The sequence below is a fragment of the Fomitiporia mediterranea genome (genome assembly GCF_000271605.1).
Source record: "Fomitiporia mediterranea MF3/22 unplaced genomic scaffold FOMMEscaffold_18, whole genome shotgun sequence".
NCBI lineage: Eukaryota > Fungi > Basidiomycota > Agaricomycetes > Hymenochaetales > Hymenochaetaceae > Fomitiporia > Fomitiporia mediterranea.
Genome location: NW_006760403.1, coordinates 939,695 through 959,635, shown reverse-complemented (window position 1 = coordinate 959,635; position 19,941 = coordinate 939,695). Strand labels below are relative to the sequence as shown.

Genomic DNA, 19,941 nt, shown 5'->3' with positions numbered 1-19,941 from the left:
AGCAATATTTGATGCCTTGCCTTAAACCTGTGTTTTACTTTGAGGCCCACTTATTCTACCTGTCTCTTCCACGCAATGGATCCTCTACAGGTCTTGAAGTGCTTATCTATTATTCGTTTCTGCTAGATTGTGTGAGATGAAGAGGATGCTCCTCAAGAGATGTACAAACAATCAATGCAACACTAGACAAACTAGTGCAGAGAAAAGTATTTGTACAAGTAGCACTTTGGCTTGGGTCTAGGTTCAATGCCTGGGTTGAGAGTAGAAGCTGGGGATCTATACTATACGAACTCGTCAAACTGACTCGCAGTGATGGTGGCCTGATCAGATGTTGCAATTCGAGTTGATTAGCCAAGCAGCAGTTTCGAAAAGTACTAGTATCAATAATTCACCAGTCTCATTTTTCGTGAGGTATGGAGAACAAACAGATTCACATAATTTACGAATGAAACATAGCATTACAACGGGGACTATTACAGAGGACACATTCATTCAAGCATACATTTATTGTAGAATCGTAGACCAAGTATACCGCTGTCGGTGAGCCACTTCAAGGCCATGACGGAAGGGTCACATCTGTTGCATATTCTCCAGGCAGAAGGCACAGCATCTTTGGAACAGGACAGTACGTTTTGCCGCAGTAGGAGATGCACAGGTACCGCCTCCGTCAATCAGTCCTTCAGGGCTCCGACAGGTGCACTATCCGCAATGACACAAACTGTTGGATACCACCATATCACAATCCAATCTCCATCGGCAATATTATTAAGCAATGAGAAGCAAGTGGCGCCACATTGGTCGAGAATTGAAGGTAGTACAGCTCAGGCTCGGGGAAAGATTCAGACCACAGTTGGCGACCTGCGTGCGGCCGCTGCGGCGTGCCAGCTGGCGACACTGATCATGGATTACTAACACGACACATGTGACTGACGCGTGGCACGTGCTCCAAATAACGCGTCTATCATCAGGACAGTATTGGCGCCTGCCTCTGCCTTTCCAAGAGCAACATGGAAAACGTAGGCTTCGTTTCCGGTGCCGCACTCCCTCGAGAAGAGAAGCCAACGCAGGAAGCAGAACCTTCCACATCTAAACAAACAACACTTGGGAATTTCTTTGGTGCTTCGGAAGGACCCAAGTACGAGGTCAGAAAGCAAGACAGACCATCTGTGTCTAGTAGAGACTGTTATAAGTAGGCAGTCTCATTAAGTCAGTATTCAGCAGCTAAGGATGTTTTAGATTGCTTAAAAAAGGTATATTTTGTGCACACTATTGGACCTTAGCTCAACGCGGATGAATGTAGTATTTGGTTACGAGGGATATAAAGGGAAGCAGAAGGAGATCATAGAGACAGCGATACTCGGTTCGTTCCACACCGTGCCGAGTCTATTTGTTACTGAACACCACATCAAGGCGTCGATGTGTTTGTCGTTGCTCCAACAGGCATGGGGAAGGTAAGCGAGCAGCACGCGTACTCACGATTGCCCATGCTAACGGATGAATAGAGTGCTTGCTTCCAAATACCGGCGGCCGCAGAAAAGGTCATTGCTCTCACACTGAGTTTTGCATGATGTCCTAATATAGAATTATAGAATGGTGTAACCCTGATCGTTTCGCCGCTTTTAGGTGTGGTTTGTGTCATTCGTCAAAATGATTTTACTGAAGTCTGGTTTTTAGCTCTGATGAAGAATCGTAAGCTAGATTTCTAGAGTATCTCATGACCATTTCTGATTGTACATCACTACGAAGAGGTCTCCAGACTGCAAGATCTGAATATCCCTGCTGCATCTTATACTTCAGACACGCTCGGCCCAGAAAAGAAGAAAGTAAGTTATCGAGGATGTCAAGGGAAATCGACCTGACGTTTGCTAGATAATTGCTGATTTGCGGAGTAGTTGTCCAACTACACGTCTATTATACCGTAAGCACTGGTATTTATTCCCTTAACACGGACTCAATGTTAATGGCGCTTAATAGTCACTCCGGAGATGTTGTCGAGCGCAGAGTTTAACAAGGTTGTCGAAAAGCTCTGTCGACGAGGCGAACTGAATCGCCTCGTAGTGGATGAGGCTCATTGCATTTCCGTAATACATTCATGCTTGTTTCTCCCACGCAAAGATTATTCTAACCTACCGTCAGGAATGGGGACACGATTTCAGATCAGTGTATCGAAAGTTAGGATCTTTTCGAGAGAACTATCCGGATGTTCCGATTATGGCACTGACTGCTAGTGCAACAAAGACGTGAGCTTAATCATACCCCATTGAAGAGTTCGAGTGCGAGATTATCTTGTAGAGTTCAAGAAGACATCGTTAACAGCCTTCGGATGGATCGCGATCGCATGCTTCGGGTTACGCATCCGTTCAATCGTGAGAACCTCTTTTACGAGGTGCGCTACAGTACGGATATGTCTCAGGAGGAACGAATGGTGGACGTATTCCAGTTCATTTCTCTCCTGCATAAGCGTCGTGGTCGCCCGTCTTCAGGTATTGTTTATTGTCGCCTTCGAGCTACATGCGACGAACTTGCCCGATATCTGCGTTGTAATGGGCTCAGTGCTAGGCCGTACCATCGTGGACTAAAGTGAGTTATCGTGTAGCTCAACTGCTATAGAGTCTCGTTTATTCTTTTAGATCGAGAGAACTCGATAGAACACTGCAAGAATGGCAGGAAGGTGGAAATGGCGAAGGAGGCTGCGATGTGGTGAGCCGCAGTACTCGCACGATCACCCGAAGCAGCTGACCCTAACAATAGCTAGGTCGTCGCTACGATAGCGTTTGGCATGGGTATTGACAAGGCAGACGTGAGGTACATAGTGCACTATGATCTACCTAAGAGCCTTGAAGGTGAGATCACTATGAAGGTAGTCGGTCTACGCTTTCGGCTTACTTTAAATTCAAGGATATTACCAGGAAACAGGCAGAGCGGGCCGTGATGGTGATGTACGTATTTCGAGTCCGGGTACTACCACATATTAAACGCTTTACTTTAAACTTGTGCGTAGCCCGCAAAGTGCGTGCTTTATTATAGTGAGTCCGTCATGGTAATAGCTCGTGTTTCGCATTTAACACTTTCATCAGCCAGGGAGGATGCATTAGCGGCAAATTTTTTCGTAAAGAAATCTTACAATGACAGAAAAGAAACCCAAGCCGCTCAAATGTTACCAATGTTCTGTGCACCTGAGCCAAGCCAGCGGTGTTTGGACAGCTTTAGTGCTGTGAGTCCATAGATCTTTCGTCGCATCCCATTATTGAAGATACCCCCTGTAGCTCATTAACTTGGCTGAGAACATTGATGTCTGCCGACATATCGTGAGTTCATACCGATAAACTTCAAAACTATAATTAAGTATGCATCATGAAGTCCATATGTCGCTATTTTGGAGAACTCATCGATGAGAATGATGAGGCTGTTCGTAAGTCGTATTGTGATCGCATGTGCGACGTACGTGTTTATCTCCGAAAATCGAAGCTGATCTCCTCGACTAACCTTGGCGTAGGTATGTAAATATCCTGAAAAGGTGAAACAACGCAAGCTTGCACTATCCTCTGAGGAAGGCGTGCTTGCCCAGATCGAAAAACTTCAGAAGCGAGCCAAGGCTGCGGTGGATGAACAAGCAGTTTATGATGTTGCAGTCGGTGAAACGGGTCTGGATGGATATGCCGAAGAGGATGACTGGGGTGACGCCTTGAATGCAGCCGACCTCGACCGAGGATCTTCTGAGCAAAACGGCCCATGCCCGAATCCGGCCAATGCTCAGGCCGGACGGTCCACATCGACAGCAGCTGTGGGAATCAAACGTACTGCTTCAACGACCGGCACGTATTCAGTCGATCCGTCGAAACGCCCGAAGATCGATTATTCCAGTGAGTCTGACATAAACAAACGCGTTGAAAAATAAGGTTAATTCTGCCTCGTAGGACCGTTATGCGCCTCTGGAGTGTCTGGAGCAGTGAAGAATCCATTCAAAGCGCCATTCAAAATACCCTTCAAGGTACCGTTCAAAGAACCGCCTCAGGCACCTGTGCAGGGAGAAGCTTGCTCTAAACCTCCTTCTGAGACGAGTATCGCAGATGACCCCTCCAAGTGTCTGTCTCCTGAAGATGCCCAACTCGAGTCACCACCTGAATCCAAAGCAGATGTCATTGAGCAGGACGCAAGTCAGCCAACAAAAGCTCCGGTTGAGATGGATGAAGTTGAGGTTACTTCCGATGAGGACCACGAGGAACCTCAAGAGTCAGAGAAAGACGAAGATATAATCAGGACCTCGGGTTCAGTAGTTGACTTGTTCAATGAGGCGGAGCGAGAGTTAGCGGATGATACGGACCGTCAAGGGCGTGTCCTTGAGCAGAGCTTGAAGGACAAATCCGAAAAGGTCTGGAACAGAAGTGGTGAGTGTATTGTATTTTGTTACGCGTATTACTGGTGCTGAATGATTGCGGAAGTCTCACCTTTCTCCGGGCACGAGGACGAAGAGGAAGTAGAACTCGAAGCACCGTTTTCAAGCAAGATACCTGTAAGCCATGCGCACCTCGCCTATCTAGGAGGCAGAATCTAATTGCATATTTAGCTCACCCTGCGTGAACAAGCAATGTCCAAAATCAAATGCGCACTTCACACACTTTTCATCAAAGACAAACGCGGAGAAGTATTGTGGAAGAAGGCGGGCGTCAGAACACCTTGGCAAGATGAACGGTAAGGACATCCGTCTATTTTCTCTAAGCTTCTCGATCATGGGTGTTAAACCAATTCAGGGCAAAACTACTCGGACCCATCGCGCGAGAAGTCGAGTTCGCAAGTGCATTCTTGCTGAGTGTGACAAAGAAAGGATACAAGGAACGGACGGCTTGGAGTATTGCTGCTATTGAAGCATTGACTAACGATGATGCTTGGGAAGTTGGCTGTGACGAAGCGCTGGAAGATGCGAGAGAAGTGGCAGCTAATATTCGTCGGATTGTGAAGAACAAGTGAATATGGTTATATTATGGAGAACTGAGGCATCACGGGCTTATAGAAGGCAAGGCAGACCAAATATTCTGTGTGACACGCTAAGTTTAGAACGTGCACTCTCACGAGCTATGAAAAAGCATCCGTACTCCAAATCGTCATGGAAGTGAGACACATTTTGATTTGATTAACTTGAGCTCTTGGAGGTACGGCTAGGCACAAGGGACGCACAAAATAAGAGCATAAAGCACGTGGGTTACTAAATATATCGATGACGTAGTGGAGAGCCAATCTAGATTAGACAATGCACTGACAGTCTCAATGCTTAAACTCCCTAACTCTCTCCTTTCTCCTATGTTGTTGCCTTGAACACAGTACTCTACGCAACAATTATGTCCTCAACAGACACGTACAATGTCCTCCTAACAATACACCGCGCCGCGAACGTCCCCATCGCCGACTTCCACAACCTCTCTGCAGACCCGTATGTCCATGTTACGTTAAGTGCACCTTCACGACCCCAACCACCTGAAGAGCCACGCCTTCGTTGGCGAACACCAACAGTCCGCGTTACTCGTGATCCAGTCTGGGAAGACCGTTGGCTCATAGGTGGAGTCCCACAAGACGGGTGTAGAATCAAATTAGGTGTGGTCGACGAGGATTCGAAGGACCGCGATGACCGTCTTGGACGAGCGGTGTTAGAATTTACGAGGAATATGATGTATGAGGGGTACGAATTTCGTGAACGGGAGCTCAAGGTCAAGAAGCGACGCGGGAGTATCGTACCCTATATAATGACGTATGCGGAAGGACTGCTCCCTCGTCACCATGTTAGGAAACACAATCGCCTTGTACTCAGTGCAAAAGTGATTGGAAAGACGAATGATCCCAATGACTTTCGAGTACACTCTATAGGACCGAGTAAGTGCATTCGTCTAAAATCCTGGTTTTACTATTATTAACATGAAGGGACTAGACGCATATAGTCTACACTTTTCTCCCTTAATAGGTTCCGTCGTAAATCGAAGAGCAAGTGGACCAAAACAAGAAACGGGGAACGCGAAGAAGCCTGCTTCGGCGTCGACGTTCGTAGCGTGCAAGCTCCAGCTGACAGGTCCTGTACCAAAAGAATTGCACCATCACTATGTCGGATACAACTGGTTTATCAAGATGCTCTATGCTAAGCGCGGTCTTTCTGGACGTATACTTTTCCAAAGTCTACGTAAACAGTATCGGACTGTTTATTCGTACAATAAGAGCACATTGTATGGCGTAATTGGGTCAGAGGAAGACGACAGTCCCAACGGTGCGGAAGCCTCCTCGGCGCCACAGCGCTCAGAGGAAGACAAGTCCCGCGCACTCGCACAGCTGTTCCTTAAGATGGTAAACTACGGGAGAGGAAGCCGCTTACAGACATACGTACTTACCCTTGATGCTCAGTGGCGATTCTGTGAGACAGGAGACGAATTCGCGATTGACTTCCTCAGCAAGCATATGATGCATGCAGACGGGGAGCAGATAGTTGCCTATGCGGGCGAGTTCTTTGTCAGGCGGATTACAGCTGGTTCTGGAGAAGGCGAGCAGGACCGGAGCGATGCAGAATCCCATGAGAGCGACGAAAATGACGAGGATCCAGCACATTACGAGCTTGTGATTGACAACGATTCGGGAACCTATCGTCCGCCAGAGTCGACTCTCCCGATTTTGCAAGCCTGGTTGGCAGATAAACGGCGCCTTGGTGCTTTGGGACGAGTCACTGTAATGCATTGCTTCGACGACAAGTTACAGGCACTGAAGAAGCAACGGAAGGAGTTGAAGAAACAGTTGGCAGGTGGTGGGGAGCCGCCAAAACGGCATCAAGCCAAACGCGCTGGATCGAGTGCGAGTAGCTTGAGGGTTGATGGTCGGAAGCTTAGTAGTGGAGAGGTGGAGCGGATTGTCGCTGAACAGGAGAAGGCAAACGAGGAGAAGCTGCAGGATGGCGACGCCCGAGCCCATCAGAATGACCAAGGTGGAAGCAGATTCAAGGAAGAAGTTGACAAGCCAGATAAGACGTCTGATTCTGGTATACATGTTTAGGTATGTATCTAGTGGTGTTATCTTACCTCCTGGACCATGTAGCTTTGATCATCTCGTATTGATTTTATAATCCGTTGACCTGATATTCTATATGTACTTCTAATTTATTTGTTGACTTCATCCAGTACCGTTGGTAGCCCTGCTAGCTTCATTTTGACGCCGATCTCGAACAAGTAATCTAAGCACTGCGAAGAAAAACGAGTAAATAATTAATTGATTGGAATACTGCCTGCGAGAAGGGTGGAAGACATACTTCGGTCTGTGTCTTCGCCTTCTGCCAATCAAGACCTATTTCGAGGCATCAAAATTGGACACCAGAAGCGCGATAAAACACTTACCCCAGACATAGATGCCGTGCCTTCTTACGAGAACAGCTGCAGAATCGGGGTATTCTTTCATTGCCTTTGTATCTCCGCGTTAGGTAGTCCCCATGAACAGGTCAATATTTTCACTGACCTCTGCCATGCTGTCTTTCAAGTCCTCTTCGTTTGGCGTGTTCTCAATTATTGGCACGACCAGGGTATCTAGATAGGATAGTGCGGTTCCAGTCCCGGCTATTCGGATACCTTTGATCATCTAATACGGACATAAGTCTTACATTCATTTCGAATTTAAGACGCATATAGCTTGCCTCCTATCATCCGAAGTCATTACAATTAACGTCACCCTAGGTCCTAACGAGCAGAGCGAAAAACATACCTGATGCGAAATCCGGAAGTCCTTACCCGGCCACAACAACGTCGCCATAACTGCATGCTGGGAGTGCGTATGTATACACGCACCAGCTTCACGCAAGTCGAACGCGTTCCAGAACAGAGGTGTGCATGCGGATTCTTTGAGAGAGATGCTAGGACGCCGGAGGAAGATGCGATCTGTGTTGGGAGATGGTTGGGGGTAGGGAAGGACGAAGATGTGAGAGGGTTCGATTCGTTCTTTTTGGACGCCTGAGGGGGCGATGTAAACCGTGTTGCTAAGTAAGAGTAGATTGATGCTCTGTGAGGACAAACAAGGAGCTTGAACGATAGACTCTGTGCATACCCTTGACGAATTGTTATCCCACCTCCGGTCCCAGTTACCCAACCCAAGTGGTAGAATTGTCTGCAGAGCTCCGGAATCAAGTTCGCTGGCTGGTACAATGCACGGAGTAAATTAGTTGTGCGAACAAAACTTTTGCAGCACGACGGATCCATACATGATGGGGGTCTGAGGAAGTGACTAGAGTATCTTTATTGACCTCAGTGTCCGACATGGTTGTGCATCAGGGGAGGGATGTGTGAATTGAATGCAATCGGCTAGTCCGCTAAATTTTGTACCCGTCCACGCCATTGGACAGATGAAAGTCGTGCTCTCCGTCGATCTCCACAATGAGAATTGATTTATGATCGAGGGATCGGCGGCTGATACCAGTTCAAAAATTATTGCAGTCCGAAGTCTTCAGCTTTCCACGGTTATTGCAATGGGCCATCTCAGAGAACGTCATAATGCAAAAGCGAGACAATCATCACGACCCACAAAACGTGCTAAACATGCACATCACACTTCCGATATTGCTTCTAAGAACAACAACGATCCGGACCCGAATTCTTTAATCCATGTGCCGAAGAGTGAGGAGCAGAAGAACCAGGAGCGTCGAGAGAGGCTACGTCAGGAAGTACGCTTTATTCCATGTCAGGAATAACTAGACGCTTCAGCTTGATTGACCTTTTGTTTTAGTTACTTGAGCAACAAGCCAATTCAAAGGTAACCTCGAAGAAGAAACGACGACTCGAGAAATACATTGTGCGTGTCCACAATAGCGTATTTCTTCTATTAAATTTGAAAAACATCGCACCCACAGGACAAGAAACTGAAGAAAGAAGAACGTGTACAATTACTTGAGAAGCTAGCGTATGTTATGGTATTTTACCCTCTGTCTAATCCAGCAAAGCTCATTAGTTTTCAGACAGACTCAAGCACAACTCCCAACTACCTTGCATCTCCAGCCCTCATCCACCCTTGGTTCTCGGAAAGTACAGACACATGAAGAGTTACAGGCAAAGCAGGAGGACAAGGAAGTTCGCCGGATAATGGAGGGCAGAGGCAAAGGTGGACGACGGAAACGAAATATGTATTCAGGAATGGACGTGGATACGGACGAAGACAGCGGAACTGAAGAAGACAACGATATGAGAAAAAACGATGAAGGTAGTCGAGATGCCGACATGGAAAAGGAGCTACCAGGCAGCTCACCCGAGTCCCCTGTTATCATCTTCGATGAGCCGGAAGATGTACCGAAAATTCTACCGCAAGTAACGGATGCAGTAGGCAGTGCTCTGCGTAGGAACAAAGATGGAACGTTACAGGAGCCAAAAGTTTTGAAACGTCAGCCTAAGGGCCCACGAGTGAGTTGTTAAAAAATACTCTTGTTATGTGCTTCGAACTCAAGTCGAACGTCTGGACTAGACGGCATTTAAAAGATGGGGAGATCGTTCACATGCCCGAACCAATGCCAAAGAGCCGGATGCCTCGAGCGAGAGCTCCTTTGACAGTTCTGACTCCGCGTACGACTCATCTGAACATAAGGAAGAGAATTCCGGAGACTCGGATGGTGACAACGACGATGATGACAGCGGCAGTTCTGCTAGCGAAGATGATTCTAACGGTGATACCAGTTCTGAAGAAGAACAAGGTGACTCGCCTCCGTCGTCAAAGCGCAAGCGGGGAGGATTCAAGGACTGGGCAATGCAGCAGCTTAGCGAGGCAAAAGGTTATGTCGCGCTTCCCTCCAAGGACGAGGCCAATGACGTGACATTTCCTCTATCGCGAGTTTCGGAGAAAACAAATCGTGCGGCAGATGATGGTCCGCGCGAGATGCGCGGCCCTCTTGGAGAAGATATACACCTTCCGGATACAACTCTCGCTCAAGAACTCAAGCCGCCGACTAACATAATAGCAACTGATGCCGACAAACAAGAAAAGGTTGCTCGAAAGTTTGTAACTGTCACTCGCTCGGACGCTATACAAACAGCACGTCTCGAACTCCCTATCTTGGCTGAAGAGCAGCCTATTGTTGAAGCCATTCGCATGAATCCCGTCATCGTTCTATGCGGTGAGACAGGCAGTGGAAAGACGACTCAGGTTCCGCAGTTCTTATACGAAGCTGGATTTGGCTGTCCAGGGAGTGGTATGCTTCCTCATGTCCTTCGTTACAGTAGTTCAAGTTTCTAATTCTCCATCGTCCAGATAATCCAGGAATGATAGGCATAACTCAGCCTCGTCGGGTAGCCGCGATGTCCATGGCAGCGCGTGTTGGTCAAGAGTTGTCTCTTCCGCCGCCTCAAGTAGCATATCAAATTCGCTACGACGCAACAACCTCGCCCAAGACTGTAATTAAGTTCATGACGGACGGGATCTTGTTGCGTGAGCTTGCGAGCGACTTTACATTAAGCAAATATTCGGTTGTTATTGTGGACGAAGCACATGAACGGAGCGTCAACACTGACATCCTCATCGGTGTGCTCAGCAGAGTTATTCGCCTGCGTGAAGAGCTGTGGAAAGCCGGCAAAGACGGGGCGAAGGTAAATCAAACTTAATCATACTTTCTGTTAGGCCCCTACTGAAGCTTGTTCTGTGTTTTGGATAGCCTCTTCGCCTGATAATCATGTCAGCTACACTTCGAGTATCAGACTTTGCAGAAAATCCGACGCTATTTCCAACTCCGCCTCCAATTTTACGCGTAGACGCTCGTCAGCATCCTGTCGCGGTTCACTTCTCTAGAAGGACGTATCCGGATTACGTGACTGAAACCATCAAGAAGGCGAGCAAGATTCACGCTCGGCTTCCTCCAGGAGGCATCCTCATATTCCTCACCAGCCAAAATGAGATCACAGGCGTGTGCAGGAAATTGGCGTCGTGTTATGGGAAGAGTGCGATTATGGCGCGGAAGAAGCGCCGAGGAGTGGCGTCTGTGCGTAGGACGAAGGAGGACGACATACTGGACGACCAGTCGGATGGTGGTCCAAAGGTCGCACCAGCAATAGGTATTTGTAAAAATGAAATGATGGGAGTAAAAGCTAATATAATTACAGCTAGTGTTGAAGTTGAAGACTTGGAGCTCGGAGACTTCAAGCAAGACGATGAGGCTATTGACGATGGAACTCCACCTAGAGAACTAGACCCTGAAGCTCTAGACACGGACGAGGAGGATGAGGAAAATAAAGCGTTGGGAATCGACTTTGAAGACTCAGAAGGTATGTCGTCTCCTGAAAATACAAGTTTCCGTCGTTTGATGTGTCTCCCGCTAGCGCCCATGCATATCCTACCTTTATACTCCATACTTCCAACGGAACAGCAAATGCGTGTCTTTGAGCCTCCTCCAGAAGGATCGAGGCTTGTTGTCGTTGCGACTAACGTCGCCGAGACTTCGTTGACCATCCCTGGGATACGCTATGTAGTCGACTGCGGGCGGGCTAAAGAGGTAACGTTTCGACTTTTCATTGTAAATGGATCAGATTTAATAGTAATGACGTAGCGATGTTATGACGTCTCATCCGGCGTTCAATCCTTCCGCGTAAACTGGATATCAAAAGCTTCCGCTAACCAAAGAGCCGGTCGCGCGGGTCGAACAGGTCCAGGACACTGTTACCGTCTATACTCTTCCGCCCTCTTCGAAAATCACTTCGACCAATTCGCTCGTCCAGAAATCCTCCAAATGCCTATCGAAGGTGTTGTACTTCAGATGAAGAGCATGCACATCGATACCATTACGAACTTCCCGTTCCCTACTCCACCTGATAGAACGAGCTTAAGAAAAGCTGAGGTTCTCTTGACACGTCTTGGTGCATTGTCTCCGACCACCGCGATTTCGCGTTCATTGACGTCTTCTGCGGATAATCCGATTACTGAGCTTGGGAAGACTATGGCTCTTTTTCCATTGTCACCGCGATTTGCGAAGATGCTTGTTAGTGGTCGTCAACATGGTTGTTTGCCTTATGTGATCACGATAGTTGCTGCTCTTTCTGTTGGAGATCCCTTCCTCCATGAAGAAGCACTGCAAACGAACGACTCTGTAAATGACAACGAAGGCGACGATGAGGTATCTGTTGCTCGGAATGGAGAGACGGATGCGAAGGAATTGAACAGGCTTCGCAGAAGGGCTTTCTTCAAGTCACAAGAGGTGATAATAGGACTTATGAAGTCTTTACCTGAAATTATTGCTAACGTATAATCTTCAGATACATTCAAAGATGGGTAAAGGCTTAAGTGACGTCTTCCGAGACCTCTCTGTCGTCGGAGCGTGCGAATACGCTGGTGGTGGTCAGCAATTCTGCCGCGAGCATTTCGTGCGACCAAAAGTAAATTTCTTTCATCATTTCTTTTCCGGTGTCGCTTTGTTTACTTGGGTACGTTAGGCTATGGAAGAGATACATAAACTCCGCGCGCAGATTAGTAGTATCGTGTCTACCAATTTCCCGGGTATCGACACAGGCTTTGCGAGTAAACTTAAACCTCCAAGCGATCTGCAGGTAAGCACGAGCCCGATACAACCACTTCATCGCTTGGACGATACAATATCTTGCTTGCATTTTCCCGCAGCTTAAAGTCCTGAGGCAACTCATCTGCTCCGCCTTCATCGACCAGGTTGCCGTACGGAAGGACTTAGTCCAGAGCACAGCGATATCCGGCAACAAATACGCTTCTGCTCGGGGCGTACCCTATCGTGCACTAGGAATCGAGGAAGACGCTTTTATTCATCCTTCATCAGTTCTCCACAATAAATCTCCTCCGGACTATGTCATTTTCCAAGAAGCGGTACATTCTAGCAAGTTATGGTTGAAGAGTGCGTTCGACGATTCAATCTTATAAGTCAGTGGACTACACTAAATTTATTTTTTCCGCATCCTCTTAGACTTGACTGTCGTCAATCCCGCGTGGCTATCTGCTCTTGGGAAGGGAACATTGTGCGCATACAGCAAGCCAGCGAAGAACAGCTCAGGCGAGCTCATGGTCATTCCACGTTTTGGTCCTGAAGATTGGGAGCTCCCCGCAATTAAAGCGGATTCTATGCGTTAAGTTTAGATTAAGTGTAATTGCGAGAAACCGTGAAGCGAACATGTTTGAAACTCCAGAGATCCAAATGTCAACAAATCTAGTGTAGACAAGTACGAAAAATTTGACTGCTGATACATTTTGTGCAGTTTATACGGCGAAATCTATATACAAATGCGTGATATAGAGTGGTGCGATGATGATGTCCACAAGTGAACTTGAAAGAAAAGCAACTAAAACCATGGGAAATATGACACGAATTAACGTTTTATGAACATATTACTTGACTGCTGTTTGCGTTTTCGGTATGCCTCGAGCTCTTTCTGTGCGGCTTCCTTGCCCTGTCCGGTGGTTACACCATTCACATGAGGGGGTAGTGGGTGTGCTCTAGACGTGGACTGGGCTGGTTTAGGAGGCAGGCTGGGATGTAGGCTCGTCGTTGCGGCCTGTGTTCTTTCCGAACCCGGATTCGGATGTGATCGTGGCCTTTGTCCTCCACGGGAGCGGCGCCTTTTAGGATTCAGTTGTATGCCGTTTTGGGTTGTAGGCAAAGCGACGGTGGCATTGGCAGCGTGTTCTGCGCCAACGACCTTGACACCTTGAGGTAAGTTCCTATGTGCATCGTCCTTCGATTGTCTAGAATGTAGACCAGGCTCTCGGCCTCTCCGTGAAGGTCCCGGCTTTGCTGAAGGGATCCCTTCAAGACTAGCTGACGCGGCCGTCTTTGTGTTAACTGGCTGGGGAATGTGAGGTGCACTGCTAGTGAAATAAGACGTGTCGCGCTGAAAAGAACATTCCTTAGCACGACTGCACCCTCTGTATAATCAAGCACGTACTAGCTCAACGAAACATGCACGTGAACGTGCATCATCAACGATGTCTTTCCAGACCCTGTTGCTCCGTTGCAGAGTTGGAGCATGGCCAAAGATGAAGAGGGATGACCTCGCACGCGTAATCGCGACGTTCATGCGACGAATGTCTAGAAGTTGTCATCAGAGTATATCCTACGGGTTTGAGAACTGACTTACCAGCTAAGAATCCGACCGTTGCAAGAGAAGTACCAGCACGTACGCAGGATAGCATAATGATATCCTTCTCCTGGCCTTGGAACCCATCGACTGTGTTGAAGTCCACCTTGCTAACAATCTCAGCTCCGAATCTTTGCGTAAATAACTTCCGCATCTCCAGCACCTGAGATCGATACGGAGAAACAATTCCGACGCGATAATCGAAGTTGATTGAAGAGAACTGCTTCCGTAGTCGATCATACGCAGCAATTATCGTCCTGCATTCAGCTTGATTATAAATGGAATGGCCGATGCGAGCTTGTTCCTCCTTCCCGTTCTCCACGCTGAAGAATTTATAAGCTCCGAATCGAGGTTCGTTATGCCACAGCTGCTCAGTCTTCTTATCCATGTCAGGACCATCTCGAAGGCGGCCACCATAGAATACCTTGCTTGGTAGAAGGCTGATCTCAGGATGCATACGGTACTGTATGCTATATTGAACATCAGAATGCTGCAGTATCGCAACATCATACAACCAAGGATGTACCTTAGCAAATGCACGGCTTCGGGCCTGCATTTCTGCAGACGAACAAAAAGTGATTGGTCGTAGCCCCATTTCGATGCTTCTGGCGACAGAACAGTAGGCGGTAGCTGTTGAGGATCTGGGAAATCGTCGTTACTTTTGGCTTGACTACAATATAAGGGACCCACGTACCTCCAACCATGACACATCTAGTACTAGTGTATTTCAAAGGAATTAACGAGCTCAACTCGATTGACTGAGCGGCTTCATCAATGATGACCATGGAAAAGTCGAAAGGCTCGAGCTGCTCATGACCGGCACCAGACAACGTGCTACATATGATGTCTGCAGCGCCCAGAATCTCATGTCGGTATTTTCGTCGGATGGCGTCTATAGATCGATTCTGCGACTTCATCTTATCCCGAAGCTGATTGAGTTTCTGGGAGAGACCAATCCGTTTATCATTCAGACCCCTGATTTCGTTTTCTAGCATTTGGATCCTGGACGTATTATTGATGGTACTCTGTAGTTCCTCAATTTTCTTCTGCCTGGCTTCCTTCACCTGTTCGAGTTCTGCACGTAGATTTTTCGCATCACCAGCACCATCTCCATGAGGATTACCACCATCCGAGTTCATTTTAGCTTCAACCAGGGTATCGAGCGAAACCTCCTTGGCGCTGACGTTAATCTGCGAGTCGGCACCTACCCTGACTACCTTAGGTGATAAACGCTGGCCATTGGGACCACGGACTCCCTCGATGAGACGCTTCGTGATTTCATCAACAGCAGCATTACTCGGGGCACAGATAAGAAGCTTCTGAGAAGCAGGTTTTGGTGCAGGCGGTGGAGCCTTACCAGGAATCGCGATTAGCTTAGGCGGTGTACGACGTGATGATAGAAATGCGCCAACTAAGCCCAATATTGTCCATGTCTTTCCGGTTCCAGGCGGTCTTGATGACTAGTCAAGGACCGAAATGGCAACGAAGAATGCGAACCACTTACCCTTGGATCAAGGAAAATCCCTTTGTCTGCATAGACGAAATAATTGCTTTTGCTTGGGGCTCGTTAACTCGGTACGCCTTCATCGTCCGTTGCAATTCGTCTCCACTCGGGATCACCGGATCTGCAAGTCGAGGTTGCAAGATTATATCTACCATATCATAGTATGGAAGAGCCATCAAAGCAGCATATTCTCGGTGAAGAGTGGTGAGACTGTTTTCGGCAATCCATTACTTCGCGGTCCGAGATAACGTTAAGCATACATGTACTTGCCTGAACACGAGATTTAGACGCCACGTTGAGCCAATGGACAGTCCGGGATCTGCATTAAGCGCATTCGTGCAGACTCTCAACCCACACCCGATCTCGTCATTAGTTTTCCGGAATGACGTTACCTTAGCCATGATGCACGGTTTACCAGCCATGTGCCTCAATAAAACAATGTCTGTCTCGGGACTTAGGTACCATTCGGGACCAGGCACGGCATCGATCACCACCTCGAGGTCAAGCCATGGCGGCATTAAGCTCCTAGCAGCAATCTTGATATGGAAAATCTCTGGTGTCCTCTCTTCTTTGGACTTAACGATCTGCGACCACGCTTCAAGCATAAGTAATGGCCGGAAGATGCGTGTGTATTCCTCGTGACTCTTGAACATGTCCGGTACATGAGCAAGTGGTGGCCGTTCCATTGGGGGATCCGACCCGTCATGGTCGTAATTCCAAGACAAAATGACACGATGGAGAGAAGTGATATCCGGCTTCAGTCGCATAGCAGCGCGCCTCGCCGCTTCATATTCCTTCCGTCGTCTTTCCTCTTCTAAACGGGCTTGTTTTACTCTGGGGTCTTCGATGTGCTGAACCTTCCGACGTTCACGAGTTAGCTGCTTTTCCTTTTCCTTTGCTCTTTCCTTCTGTTCCTTCGCTTTATTTATGAGCGATGCAAGGTTAGTTGGGCCATCCGAGTCTTCAGAGTCACTACTTGACGAAGACGAAGGTGATGCCGGAATACTCGAAGTACTTGCAGCAGGTCGAGGACGGCGGGATCCTTCATACTTTGTCTCTTGCTTGCGTAAGATGGGTTCTGATACTCTCATTTCAGGTATCCGGGTCGATTTCTGAGCGACTGGCAATGATAGCTTTCCAGATATCAGCTTCGTCTGCTTGGTACCTTTAAGCGGTCGCTTGGAAATATCCTGAATCTTCAGTTCTATCTTTGCCCTCTTACGCTCCGCTCGTGCATCACCTGAGGTTGTCGAGGTTGATGATTCCCTGCCGAAAGCTCGTCTTTTTCCTAACTTGACAGATACAAGTTCAACTTCATCCTCCTCCGTGAAATCGGCGACAGCCACTTCAAGTTCCGCTAAGTCTGCCTTGTTCAGAAACGAAACACGCTTGGCGTCTGAAGAAGTCTTGTTTTGCTCAATGAACTTAGACAACTTTGCGAGGACCTCGTCGGAGGGCTTGACGTTCGCTGCACGAAAGCACTGGAAGAGTGACTTTAAGAGAGCGAAGGACTGGTACAGAAGCTCTGTATCCGTCAACCGTAGCCAGCCTTGCAGCTCCATTAGAACGTCCTGCAAGTCTTCTACCATTTTCTTGCCAATTCCTGACGGTTTCCGGGGCGAGGAGATGATATCGTCGTCATCCTGCACTTCAGACGTAGCCGCTTCAAACGTCCTCCGTCGTTCGAGTAAATCCCTAGCAAAAATCAACGCATCGCGCATCCACTCCGTCATCACATTGTTGTCGAAGTAGACAGCCCATTTAGGTGTGCGCTTGAAGATGACGGCAATTGAAGTGGTCATGGCCTTCCACAACTTTGGCAGCTCAGTCTTGAATGAGAAACTTTCCGATGCGGTCTTAACGTAAGCTGGGTTCTTCAGGAGACCGTCAGGTGAATTGCCCAAGACTTCGATAACGTCCGTCATACATCGCACGAGTGCTTTCGAAACACTGCATGCTTCGGCTACCTTCAATGCGTAGGTGTTGAACTCGGAAAGGTATTCGTAAAGACCCTTGAAAGATGACTCCGGGAACGCCTTTAGGATTTCGCGGAAACAGTCTGTCCGTACGTCGACGTCGTAAGTTTGACCGATCAAGGTCTGTGCTGCGACTTGCAGATCCTCGACTGGCGAAAGCAAAAGAATAACGAGGTGACTGGCCCAATCGTGCTGACATATCGCTTTCATCAAAGTGGGCGACGAATTTAAGTTCGCAAACTTAGTCACGGCGTCAAGGAATCCATTCCGTACGATTGTCAACGATGAGTTGACAGAATCAACTGCAGCATCTACTGCTTCCAGAAGATCCCGAGGTGGTTTCGTCTGGTTCGCATCATAATATTTCCAAATCGTTCGAGAAGCGACTTTCTTAGAAAGTTTATCTAACCTTGCGGATCTTGCAGCAAGATCGAGAAGCATTGAGATACCCTCCACATCCTTGCCAGATAAGTTCGTGTAGACCTTCCACCATACCTGCTTGCGCACAGAGGGTGCAAGTTTCCGAATAGTTTCGCTATCGACGGAAGCCTCCATGGCAGAAAGCTTGACAGCAGCAATTGCTACCTGTTCAACGTCAGAGAAGAGAACGTTCCGGACTAAACTAAGTGCTGCAGAACGTGCAGGTGCCCACTCCGACTTCGCATATTGCTGCGAGAAACAGACGGCCACAATCAAGTCAAAATGAATGTCGAGAACATTGAGAATGGATTGTCGATGTGACGGAGATTTGAGCTTATTAGCTCTTTGTAATGCACTGGACAGAATCTAACCCGAGTTTGCTTAGATAGCTCATAACGTTTACAAAGCTACCCACCTGCATAGCAATGCTCATCACGAGCGGACGTTGCTGACCGAAACGTTCGTGCTGTAACTCGTCACATGTGAATGCTGCAAATCTTGCTACAATGTCTTCAAAGATTTGCATTTCCCAAACACTCCTGAGATATTCAAGAAAAATCATCAAGAACCAGGCCTGTTCCTTCTGTTGATTATGAGCGAAGATCAAGTCTATATAGCTTGGATTGTCCTTTATGGAATCAAACACGACCTGAGGATAGTCGGCACTTTCTTCGGACCAGATTTTATTGCCTAGTTTCTTCAGTGTCTGAAGCAGACATCGAAGAACTTCTCGAAAATCTGGACCGAATGTTAGATGCTGATTTTCCTTTTAGAACGAAGCTAAGGCGTCAACATACGTGGTCCGTTGTCATGCAAATGACCCATGATTATTCTATGCAACGCAAATTTTTCATACACTTCCATCGGAAGGAGACGCAAGACGGAAGCAAAGCCTGCCCAAATAAGACTCGGTGATTGTGCGAATGGAAATTCCTTCTCGATGTTCCGTGCTGTCTGAGTAAGAGTTTGAGTGGCGATTGAGTCATTTAGACCGGTGTCTGTATTCAATCGTTTGGATAAAAGTCGTAATGCGAGTTCGTGTCGATAGTGTCGGTAGTCGAAATACTCCTTGGCAATCGGTTCTGCCTTAGACACATGATCTAATGCCCAGTTGCGGATGTCTACATCATTATAGACGATAAGCAGAAAGTACGCCGGCGGAGGTGGGTCTATCGGCCAATCTATCGAACGCGGAAGAAACGGCTGAGAGGATATCACGCCCAGTATGAAAGGATGACCAAGCGCAGAGGGTTTCGAAAGAATATGGTATAATACTGGTGAGGAGATGTCTGCAAGTGACTTGTCGGACTCTGGAGTAATACCAGCCTCAGTCAAAGCCTCGACGATGGTCTTCACTTCAAATTCCTCGAAACTGTGCCAGAAACCTGAGAGGATTGTATCCGAGAATGCACCAAAGTAACTGCAGATAATGCTCAAAAAAGCACTTTTGTGACATGCTGCACATACTCACGTTGTCCTCGACGAGCCCTTTACCTCATCCATGCATCTGATACAGTCCGCGCAGCCTCTCCAAACGCCTATTATCTGCTTTCGCCATTTGTCTACCTTATCGTTGGTATACGCGTGCAAACGAAGCAAGAAAGTTGCGAGCTCCTGAGTCAAGAGCTCGGCACGAGGACAGAACCAATGCGTCAATCCATCCGAGTCAGGCTTTACGCCCATTAGATGTTCATGCAGTGGAATCATGTCCCTGTCCTGAGATCCTGCCGTGTTGACGGGAACATCGCGTAGTTGTTTTAGCCTGGCCTCGAGTTCATGCCTTGATACTCTGGAGGCATCCTGTGCCATCCCAGTTTGGCTCTCCGAAGAGCAAGATAGAAAGCAGCAGAGAAAACAAAGTCAAATTGTTGCAAAACGTGCTTAGTAGTGAGAGTGGCGGGGTCGAGAGAGCGCACGGACAGTTCAGTCAGAGACACACGGAGCAGGGCTGACGGGATCAGTG

The 19,941-nt window shown here is 47.8% G+C and overlaps 4 protein-coding genes across 4 annotated transcripts; 2 read left to right on the top strand and 2 right to left on the bottom strand.

Moving 5' to 3' along the window:
- Positions 1-1,007: 1,007 nt before the first annotated feature.
- On the top strand, positions 1,008-4,994 carry FOMMEDRAFT_171471 (ATP-dependent DNA helicase; the record flags this gene model as incomplete). Its single annotated transcript, XM_007271844.1, has 22 exons — positions 1,008-1,135; positions 1,281-1,360; positions 1,411-1,451; positions 1,503-1,538; positions 1,590-1,689; positions 1,747-1,823; positions 1,870-1,918; positions 1,975-2,081; positions 2,137-2,240; positions 2,293-2,580; positions 2,631-2,700; positions 2,756-2,843; positions 2,899-2,939; positions 3,002-3,026; positions 3,078-3,214; positions 3,267-3,308; positions 3,361-3,441; positions 3,497-3,863; positions 3,918-4,388; positions 4,443-4,513; positions 4,568-4,692; positions 4,752-4,994. The coding sequence occupies 22 exons, from the start codon at positions 1,008-1,010 to the stop codon at positions 4,966-4,968; spliced, it is 2,745 nt and encodes a 914-aa protein (XP_007271906.1). The 3' UTR covers positions 4,969-4,994.
- A 384-nt stretch (positions 4,995-5,378) lies between these two features.
- On the bottom strand, positions 5,379-8,272 carry FOMMEDRAFT_171470 (Methylthioribulose-1-phosphate dehydratase; the record flags this gene model as incomplete). The annotated part of the gene is made up of 8 exons (XM_007271843.1): positions 5,379-5,865; positions 5,921-7,208; positions 7,277-7,311; positions 7,362-7,425; positions 7,480-7,601; positions 7,722-7,993; positions 8,062-8,150; positions 8,216-8,272. 7 exons carry the CDS (start codon positions 8,270-8,272, stop codon positions 7,128-7,130), a joined length of 720 nt encoding a protein of 239 aa, XP_007271905.1. The 3' UTR covers positions 5,379-5,865; positions 5,921-7,127.
- Positions 8,273-8,479: 207 nt separating this feature from the next.
- On the top strand, positions 8,480-13,202 carry FOMMEDRAFT_149518 (P-loop containing nucleoside triphosphate hydrolase protein; the record flags this gene model as incomplete). Its single annotated transcript, XM_007271842.1, has 14 exons — positions 8,480-8,674; positions 8,737-8,802; positions 8,861-8,910; positions 8,966-9,404; positions 9,466-10,186; positions 10,246-10,580; positions 10,646-11,042; positions 11,091-11,252; positions 11,307-11,479; positions 11,534-12,178; positions 12,237-12,356; positions 12,414-12,527; positions 12,598-12,841; positions 12,911-13,202. The coding sequence occupies 14 exons, from the start codon at positions 8,480-8,482 to the stop codon at positions 13,072-13,074; spliced, it is 3,825 nt and encodes a 1,274-aa protein (XP_007271904.1). The 3' UTR covers positions 13,075-13,202.
- A 672-nt stretch (positions 13,203-13,874) lies between these two features.
- Positions 13,875-19,787, bottom strand: FOMMEDRAFT_97735 (uncharacterized protein; the record flags this gene model as incomplete). Its single annotated transcript, XM_007271607.1, has 9 exons — positions 13,875-14,029; positions 14,079-14,548; positions 14,605-14,719; positions 14,773-15,530; positions 15,583-15,792; positions 15,859-18,344; positions 18,394-18,716; positions 18,776-19,398; positions 19,450-19,787. 9 exons carry the CDS (start codon positions 19,785-19,787, stop codon positions 13,875-13,877), a joined length of 5,478 nt encoding a protein of 1,825 aa, XP_007271669.1.
- Positions 19,788-19,941: the final 154 nt, after the last annotated feature.